The following is a 9,813-nucleotide window of genomic DNA, read 5'->3' as shown; positions in this document are numbered from 1 at the left end:
GGCTGGCAACCGGTTTTGCATCTCTAGTTTGCATGTTCTATTGGAGTTGCTCTTATACATCTTCATTTTGCATCACCTGTTGGAGTTGGTCCTTTTTCGAAGATGCAAAAGACACTTTTTGAAAATGTAAATTTTGACATCTCCAAATTTGCATCTTCTATTGAAGATGCTCTTACTTCCTTTCATCTGAAACTAGCTTTCTTTCTCTCAACCAGGATAAATTCTATGAATTTCTTCTTAACTACTTAAATTTAGTCACTTGGTTATTACTACTGTAATGATATCAATGGAGTTGAGGAAGACTAAAAAGAGTGATGTAGAGCTAGCAATTTTTTTCTACAGGAGAGATATATAGAGGTTTATCTTCAAGGGATCGATGTAGATGCTCTATGGAACCGTCATCTATTGTTGGTTTTTGTCGTGTGGTTCTAAGGAAGTATCATTAGTTTTTTATTGACTCTTGGGTTTTACTTTTTCCTTCTGTGAGGGCATCCCAATGCTAGTAAACAAATCAGTTGTAGAATGGTTACATGCGGTTGAGAGCACTACAAGCCAGGACACTCAGGTTTGTACCTAAGAGCATCTTCACTCGTTCGGCCCCCCAGCGCGTAGGCCGGCGCTATTTCGAGCGCTCGCCCGGCGCTTTTTAGGCCCGGGGGGGCGATCTAGCTCCCAGCCACGCCCTCAGGCACCGTCCCCCAAGTCGCGGTAAATTCAAACTTGGTTATTCCCGCTCCCAAACAACGTCACAAGTCCGGCGATCAGCGGCCTAGTTCGGTGATCACCTTGCCACAGTTGGGCGATCAAATGAAAAGTTTGACGTACAGAAAAAGGAAAGGATGTGTGGGCAAGGCATCAAACGGCTGGGTCGGCCTCCGGCGTCGGCGTAGTCGGCGTGCGTGGGCTTGGCGGCGTCGGAGCTGCTTCTATGCTGGGCGGCGCCGGCGCGGCTTCTGTGCTGCTAGGCGTCGTGGAGGCATTATCGCTCGGGCTTGGCGGCGGCGTCGGCGTGGGCGTGAGAGTTGGCGACGCCGTCGACGGCAGCTGGTTCAGGACAAGGCCGCGCTCCACCAAGTACCACGCCTTGAGCTGCTCGTCGTTGCTCTGGAGCATGTCCGTCCCGCCCATCAGGAAAGCCAAGTCGGTGTTCCTCTTCTTCGCGGCAACGTTGGTCTGGAGTAGGTCGAGCTTGACGGCGCTGTTCGTCATCAACGCCGACCACCGCGCCTCGGTCTTCTCTTCACGCAGGGTTGCCCGGGCCTTTGCGTCCGCGAGGCAATGCTCAATGGACTCTTTCACTCGCGTGGTAGCCGCGTCGGCGTGCTTCCCCTTCTTGGCCCCTTTGTTGCCTTCGAGGCGTCCATCGCCCGGGCCCGGCGTCTGCGCGTCCGGCTTGTACGTCTCATTGGCCTTGGCGAGGGTGCACCGGACATCTGTCCACTTCTCGCACTTCTCGATCCGCTTGAAGACGTGGAGGTACTTGAAGTCTTGGTCACTGATGTCCTGGCGATACATGGTGTACATCTGCAGCAGCTGTGCCGAGGAACAAACAGTTGGCAGGCACGCACGGCGAAAATAAGTGGGAGACCGGCATGCCATACCTGATCCTCCATGCTCGCGCCACTCTCCGGGCGAGCCGCGATCTCCTCGACGATCCCATGCCATTTGTTGCACGCCATCTGGATGAGCCCCCAATGGTTCGCCATTGTCTTGGACCCGTGCTGCATGTGGACGCCTTTGAAGTAGGGGTCGACGAGCTTGCGCTCGTCGAACTCGGCCTTGATGCGCTCCCAATACGTCTCGATGCTCTGGTTCGTGCCGGTGATCGGGTCGAGGCAGACGGCTTTCCACGCTTCGGAAGACACTCCTGCTCCTTGGACGCCCACTTGATGCACAGCTCGCCGATCCTGGCCACCCCCTTCTTCTTCTTCCGTCTCCTCGCTGGTGCAGGCGCCGGCTCCTCCTCCTCCTCCTCCGGCTCCTCCTCGTCGTAGTCCCCCTCGCAGTCCATGTCGCCGTTGAGGTCCATTGTGTCGACCTGGGCAGTGAACCCGGGGGATGTGGCGGCGGCTACCGAGCCAGTCGTGATGATGTCCTCCATGTCGGCCTCGGTCGCGTCGATATTGCCGAGATGCGAAGTGGAGGCTTGTGAGAAGGGCAGCGCGCCACGGCGGAGAGCGGCGTCGGGGAGGACGCGTAGGCCGGCGGTGAGTAGGTGTACGGAGGGTACTGCACGCCGGCGAAGGCGGGCGAGGGCGTGCACTGGGCCGGGTGACCATGGGGGAAGGTGATGTTGGGGTTGAAGTCGTCGTGCACGTCACTCGGCGTAGCCCGGCGACGGCGTGCAGCCCCAAGGTTGCGGTGATGATGAGAAGCCGGCCGGAGAACCGACGCTTTGCTGGCTCCAGGACGCGTAGTGGCCGCCGGGTGGATTCATCATCCCCGCGCGGGCCGCCTCAGCTTGTTCGGCCGAAGCTCCGCCGTCGCCGCAGCCGCGAGCACCGCGCTATCCCGGGCCTTCTTGGCGTTGGCCCTGTTCCGCAGACCGGTGGTGACAGGCTCCCGGCGCTGAACTTCCGCCCTCCAGTCGGTGTTGGACATGCCCGGGGGCTTAGACGGCGGCGCTGTCGGCTTTCTCTGCTTCGGCTGGGCGATGGCGGCGGTCGCATCTGTCGCGGTGCGGGGGACAACGTGCTTCTTCGGCGGCATGGCGGTCGGCTGGGAGGGGAGGAGGAGGAGATTGGCGGAAGGAATGGGGAATGAGAGGGAAGCCGAGGGGGAAAAGCGGGAGGAAACAGCGGGAAAAGGGCCTCCTCTCGCCAACAGAGCGGCCCCACGCCCCTTTTCGCTTGTGCTGGCGCCCCAAAGGCGCCCCCAGCGCGCCGGGTTTGGCTCAGGTGCGCCGGCTGTTATTTCGGCCTAAACCGGCGCTAAACGAGATCGTGGGGGCGTGACTGGGCCGATTTTCGCCCGCTGGTGCTAAAAAATCACCGAGGGAGGGCGTGTTGGGGGCGCAGCTGGAGATGCTCTAAGGGCTGCATAATTTATAGTTTTTTTAGAAAAGAAGGATGACCCCCGGCCTCTGCATAATTTATAGCTAGGTTGAGACTAAAGATGATGCTTCCTTACAGCATCCACAGCCTATGGATGCAATGAAACTAAGTTTAACTTCGGGTACTACCATTATCCTTGACATGTTCAAATAGGTAGTTTACAAAGGCGCGGGGAATTCTGCAACATCCTTTAAGCCGTGGGCACGTTGACAGCAATGCGTTGGCACTAATAAGCCGCGGTTCCAGCGCAATGATAGGGACTGTCCGGGTCCACGTGGGCCCAGCCCGGCCGTAGGGCCCGGCAAGTCCTCGTCGCCGCGTCCGGTCGGCTTCGCTCTTGCGATGGAGGCTGTTCCCTCCCACCGGTCGAGTAGTTCCCGCTCTCGTAGCCGTTGTCTCCTTTCCCTCTCCAGGCCTCGTGTTGGCAGCTCCAGAGAGACGGCGAGGGTGGTCCGGTAACCGTGGTGGCACATGCTGGTGGGCGGCTGCGTGGCTGGTCCGGTAACCGTGGTGGCACATGCTGGTGGGCGGCTTCGAGATGCTGGAAGCGTGGTGGTACTTCTTCGAACGGTGCAGCGGTTGCCGGTCTTCCTTTCTTCGTTGATCTGCCGGTGTCGGCATTTATTTCTCTTTTTTCTTCTTGTTTTTCTTTTGGGCTTTTCTATGCTGCAGCCCCAGCAAGCTGGATGTATCGGGTGTTTGCTTTATAATATAAAGCGGGAGGAAACCCTTTTTCTCACTAATAAGCCGCAGTTTAATTAGCCATGAACTCATGATACAGAACAAGAATTATTTCAATTGTAATCATACCCATCTCACTAATTCAGTTTGGAAAATGAACATCAATTATGCAGCAAGCAGTATCATCTGTGTTCAATTCATTCCCTCGACATGGAAATAAAGCGGTCGAACGCTAAGACAGTTGGAGACAATGCCTTCACACGTGGGCTACTATTACAGCAGTAACAGAACAGAGACTTGCAATGAACACTCCCAAGTCCGTAATGTGAACAAAGTCAGCGGCAAATCAAAAGGTTCTACACATCAAGGACAAGTTTAATCAGCTCTTCTACTACATGCCAAGCGCATCAAACATCTCAACTCCTAATGCACGCAAAATAAAACTGCGACTATCAGTCAGTTTGTAAAACATCAAACAAAGTTAGCGCCATCCTCACTCACTATAATAAAGCTCTAAGAAGCATCGTTATCTATGTATCGTTGAAGCCCCAGGTCAACTATTTCAGCAGTTCCCTGACTCTGCATGGGGTGCAGTGCATCAACATCACCCCCACTGTCATGGTGGTGGCACTTGAGCAGACGACATAGTAGAGAAGAGTAAAACAGCCGGTCAAGGTCACTTGCCAACAAAGCAGGTTCTTCTAGAAATTCCTAGGCTCAAACAACGGGAAGGAGCCTGTCCGAGCCTTCTCGCCACGGATATCCCGCTGGTGGGAGTTGGGATCTCTGCTTGTCTCAGGACGCACTCTTGTGCCCGCCTCATTCCTTTCTGCATTTATGCCAGTGGTGCTCAGGATTGGCCCGCCAAAGAATATTGATTGGCCTGTGTATGTCAATCTCTCAGACGGCTGCCCCGAAGGAATCGCTGATGAAGTTGTGTTCGCAGGTGCAAGGTTTCTCCCATGGTTGCCTGGTTCACCACTTGGATTCGCCAAGAAACTTGGGTTTCTTGCAGGCAGCTCAACACCAGGTCCTGTTCTTGTTGTTTGCATGGGCACTGACACGTACCGACCAGCCTCTTGATCCCAGACAACAGAGGCTCTTCGGTTCTCCCTGACATATGATGTGGCTGACTGGAACATTGGGTTGTTGCTTATATGTGTGGCGGGAACAGGTGGCCTTGTAATCCCTGGCGCAGGCCTTTCAGGAGGTGGAGCTGGATGAGGTGCTGCACGAAATTGAGCATGAGGGGCAAGCTTGTGGAGGTGGACCGGGCTGCTTAAACTGCTTGCAGTCTGTGTGCCAGTCTCATAGTCATCCTGGCTTGCAAGACTCTGTGGATATGAGTTCTGTAGAGGAGATAGCCTCATCTCACTCCTTGATTCCTTTGTAGCACTGTAGTCAACACTCATGCTACTCCTGACGCTGGCATTGCCACTGGAGCTAATATCAGCTTCATGGCCATGGCGGGCATCTATTGGTCGGAGGACAGAGGATGATGCCCGAGCTTTTGCTGCAGCTTTCATCACCTCGTTTCTGTCCAGCTTTGCAAGGCTCCGGGCACTGATCTTGACTGGCTTCTTGGCTTTGTTTGCTCTTTCAGCGTATCCAGCAGCATCAGGATCAACAGTTGAAGGAACCATCCCAGGGTCCAAATGTGGAATCACTTCATCCTGGTTGAAAGTTTCAGCACAACTAAATTCAGTAGAGTCTTACGATTGTTTCCAACAATATAAATATGTTTTTTCCAGCTGAGTCATGATTAAATTTTTAAAAATGTGGCATTTTACACAGGCAGCTTACCTGATCAATAAATATTCTTGGAGGTGTACACCAAGCACCCTTGTGGTGAAGGCCAAGAGAACTTCCAACACTGAATCCGGTTGTTGCTGAATTTGAGGGGGAATAGATGATATTTGCTCCTTCCTCGTCTTCTGGAATCCCCTCACTCATAGCTCTCATTGCGACCACATAATCATAGGTCGAGATCCCCTGATAAAGAATGCAGAGAAGGAACACAGCTGAGAAAGCAGGATAAACTTTGCATATGTATTACATTTCAAGTATGAGGTGTGAGGCAAACCTTTCTGATTAATATCATGTGGAAGAAGAAAAGTTCTCCTAAAGGTACGCAGGCCACTAATGACAGAAGTGTGAATATACCCTGGACATAATAATATTACAATTCAGTTAATTGTCGGCTAACAAGACTTGTTCTAAATAGTACTTCCTCTGTAAACATATATATTACATTTTAGATCACTATATATGTTTACAGAGGGAGTAAGAACTAGTGAGTGATGCTTAGTATACATTAGATCCAATACGCAAGCACTATAGGTAAGCGGTAAGCCAATGATAGGCACAAGAGCTAAGAAGTTAATTCATGGATCCTAAACAGTAATAGTTGCACTTCCAGAAGGTAAAAATAATGTGCTACCAAGCACATTAAGCATTCGATGTGTTGTGACAAGAGGCTGTGCAACCACAATACTCTATATGATATAAATGAAACAGTAACATAGATAACAGCGTCAAAACTTTGCCAACATAGCACGTAGTGCAGCAAATATAAGGCAAACAGTCTTGGGATTCCTCATCAGCTAATGGTGGAAAGGTGCTGCTTCAGATATTATAGCAAAGATAAGATTCCTATATAGTAAAAGGTACAATAATTCATTACGGTACTTACTACAATCACAGCAAATGGAGCGCGAGTCAAGCCATTCCCAAGCTTTTCTTGAAGGATTCTTGGTGAATTTTTATTGACAAAGCAGAGAACAAGAACAGCAATGCCCACTCCAAATTGAATTGCAAGCTGTCACAGTAAACTGTAAATATTTAGTACCATAAAGGGAAGGGAATAACCACAAACCTCTAGAACCAAGTGGCTTTAAAAATGATATGCTACTGCATGCAGCCCACATGCATGCTATCAAAAAAAATCTATAACAGGTGAAATTGCATACCCATAGGAGACTGATTGCCATCAGAGCAATAAACGTGAAGTAGTTCTTCCGCCCAACACAATTATTCAGCCACTGCGAAAGATGCTCATATCAGCTATGCAGAATCAGATGTCAGAAGGTCTCTGCTAACACAGTTCAAGAAAGTTACCCGACAATGATGATCAAATCCATCCACACACTTGTCACAGCTTCTGCAGTGTTTACTGAATTTGCGAACCTGTAAAATTAATTTACATAAAAAATAAACATAAGCTTCAAATAAGCCAGCTGCATGCTAAAGTGGACTTATGGAACATGGGGGCATTGGAGCATGCTTTTTTAAACACCTCCAAAATGGTGCTTAAAAGTTTAAAAAAAAAAGTGTAGTTTTTTGACATGAATACGTATGCATGTGGTCTAAGTAGCAGTTAATTTTCTTCAATAATACTCCCTCCGTCCCATAATATAAGAACGCTTCTAGTGTGTAAAAAGCGTTCTTATATTATGGGACAGAGGGAGTACATTATATTATACGCTACAAAGAAAAAGACAAAATTCCGTCCCAAAATCAACAAAAAAAACAAACCAATTTTTGTTTGCATGTATTTGTCCTTTTTGTATATCTCACATACAAGCACGTATATTGATGAAATTATGCACAGTTATACTACAGTTCTATATGTGCATGTATACAAAATTTCAGAATTTTTCATGCCGTAAAATTCAATTTTTTTAACTCCAAAAAAAAAGGGCGCAATGTGCCTGTGCTCCAAAGAAGCATACCTCAGCATTGCATAATGTGCAAAACAGAGCTTCTTCACCACTAGCTTGTTGCTCTGATTCATCAGCCTTCCGGCAGTCCTCCTTAACAAATAAAGCACACACGAGCCCACCAAAGAGGAAACAGCTTGATCTTTTCTTCGGCAGTTGTGAGCTCACATGTATGTTTGCTTCCCCTACAGATGTACCTCTCTGATTAGAATGGCCATCTAGAGAGCTTCTGCAAGTAGATGTTGGAGAGTGTGTTCCAATAGCGCTGTTTGCTTTCTGGGGCAAGTTTATGCCTTCCAATCCACCGCTGTTGGCAGGTACATCGACAAAACCATCCTCAAACCTTGCCATGATACCAGGATCAGCAGGATTAATACTTGTGCACCGGATGTAAAGGATGAAGACAGCCAACGCCTGGAATTGATGCGAAGAGTGGAAATGATGTTTCATGATACCACAAGATAGCTCTCTTCAGATGATCAGAAAGACATAAAAAAACAATGAGTCTTTTTAAGGCTTACCATGGGAGTATAAATGCCTATCGCAACATACTCAAGGACTTGTGTTCCCAGAAATGGTGCAAAGAAGGCATAAAATGCAACCACCAGAAGGAAGAATACAGTAATTGCAACGATCTGTCAAAACAATATTAAGAATCAGTAAAATTTGTGAAACAAGCCTTTCAATGTACGAACTTGAACAACAATTGAGGCTTGGGCTTAGCAGTAACATATATGACAGAAATGTACATGCCGATTAATAAGCTTGGGCTTAGCAGTAATATTCTGGGAAATTATTTTCTTGACGCTTGAACTACTGGCTTTCCTTTTTAAAAACAGAACCAAAACCATGACACAATCACTTAACAACATCTATTGAGTATTAACTACATTAGATGGAGAAAATCCACATGTTGCGGAAGACCACCGTGCACAAAGATATCTGACATGTGGCCCTTGACCACAAAAGAAACTAGAACATTATTAGCATGTAAGTTGTTGCCATCACTTGACCAGTAAGAGTTTTCTACCAAATGTGCGAGGTTCACCAGGTTCGATGCAAAATTCAGACAAGGGCTAACTTGGTGGACTCAAGAACAAGCTTACAAGCTACTGAGCCAACTCTCACAACATAAGCCAACAGAATCTAGAAAACAGGCAGAAACATCGCGATATTGCACCACCATTCATTGACAAACCAAAAACAAAAAACTGCAGCTCTTCTAAATCGCCTACATTTGCATGGCCAAACCACCCCCTTGGAAACCCGCCTAGATGCAGCCAGAAATAGACCAAACAAGCAGGTCCCGGACCTCATTCCAGAGCATAAGTGGATAATTTAGCATAAAGGGGTTTACTAATTCCAGACAGTACTAAATATACAACCTATTCAGACAGTACTACTACTACCTCCAGTTTAATCACCAGTAACAAGCAACCATTTCAGACAGTACTCTAGAGCCATCTCAGACAGGAGACGCATCAAGCCCGCTCCGGCCAGGCGGAGCAGCAGGAGGAGGAGGAACCACGCCAAATCGAGCACGGGCCGGCAGAATTCACAAAATTCCCAAGCCATTCCGTGGCCCAGCTCACATTATCCACCTGCCTCACCCACGCAGACACGCGGAAAAGCAGGAGAGGAAAGGGAGAGCCAACCAACCACCGCCGAGCTGGCTCCCTCCTCGGCAGATCTTCGAAATCGGGAAATTTCCTCCGGCGCGAGCTCACGGACGGGGGCGCAGTCACCGGGCGAGCTCCTGCTACGGCTACCGGATACGCGAGCTAGGGATCGGCGGAGCAGAGAGCGCGTACGGTCTCCCATCCCAGCTGCTGCGCCGATCCGAGCTAGCTTGGGAGGAAAGGGAAAGGGGGGGCGGGGAGGGGAGGGGGGAGAGGAGCTGGCGGGCGGACGGACGGACGGACCTGCAGGGTGTGGGCCGGGAGCTGCCAGCCGTGCTTCCGCGCCATGGCGGCGCCCTCTCCTCCGGTCGCCGGATCGCCTCTCCGGCGGCGCGCGGCGGCGGCAGGCCAGCTCCCCGGTGCTGCTGTTGGGGCGGGGTGGGGCGGAGGGGTTGGTCGTTTTTCCAGTGCAAGAATAATGGCGAGGGAAGATTTTAATTAAAACCCCTCTGGTGGTCTCCCCCCCCTGTCTGGTGGGTGGGCCATCCCTCTCTCATTCATGGCTTTTGCATGGGTTTCTCTCTATAGCCCGATGGTGATCTGGGATTCCCTTTTTTGGGGAATTGTTTGTTGGGGGGAATGATGGTTAGGTCAACCAATGCCCGACTAGTGAGGGCTTTTGTATGGTACGGTTTGAGTTGCCATTTGGTGAGTTTAGGTGAGACGGCATGGCAAGTATAA

At 49.9% G+C, this 9,813-nt stretch overlaps 1 protein-coding gene across 1 annotated transcript; it reads right to left on the bottom strand.

Moving 5' to 3' along the window:
• Positions 1–3,975: 3,975 nt before the first annotated feature.
• LOC123104846 (probable protein S-acyltransferase 19) lies at positions 3,976–9,556 on the bottom strand. The gene is made up of 9 exons (XM_044526754.1): positions 9,376–9,556; positions 7,975–8,088; positions 7,466–7,867; positions 6,852–6,920; positions 6,704–6,775; positions 6,427–6,552; positions 5,818–5,898; positions 5,538–5,726; positions 3,976–5,407 (listed from the first exon to the last, which is right to left on the bottom strand). The coding sequence occupies exons 1-9, from the start codon at positions 9,418–9,420 to the stop codon at positions 4,436–4,438; spliced, it is 2,070 nt and encodes a 689-aa protein (XP_044382689.1). The 5' UTR covers positions 9,421–9,556; the 3' UTR covers positions 3,976–4,435.
• Positions 9,557–9,813: the final 257 nt, after the last annotated feature.

This window comes from Triticum aestivum, chromosome 5A (genome assembly GCF_018294505.1).
Source record: "Triticum aestivum cultivar Chinese Spring chromosome 5A, IWGSC CS RefSeq v2.1, whole genome shotgun sequence".
Lineage (NCBI taxonomy): Eukaryota > Viridiplantae > Streptophyta > Magnoliopsida > Poales > Poaceae > Triticum > Triticum aestivum.
This window is presented reverse-complemented; position numbering and strand designations above follow the sequence as displayed.

Bases quoted from the DNA above. Each gene is read 5' to 3' on its own strand.
- LOC123104846 (XM_044526754.1), bottom strand. From the start codon at position 9,420: ATGGCGCGGAAGCACGGCTGGCAGCTCCCGGCCCACACCCTGCAG. The intron at 5,899-6,426 runs GTAAGTACCGTA...TATTATGTCCAG, and splicing joins CTCCATTTGCTGTGATTGTA to GGTATATTCACACTTCTGTC. The intron at 5,727-5,817 runs GTTTGCCTCACA...ATTCTTTATCAG, and splicing joins ACATGATATTAATCAGAAAG to GGGATCTCGACCTATGATTA.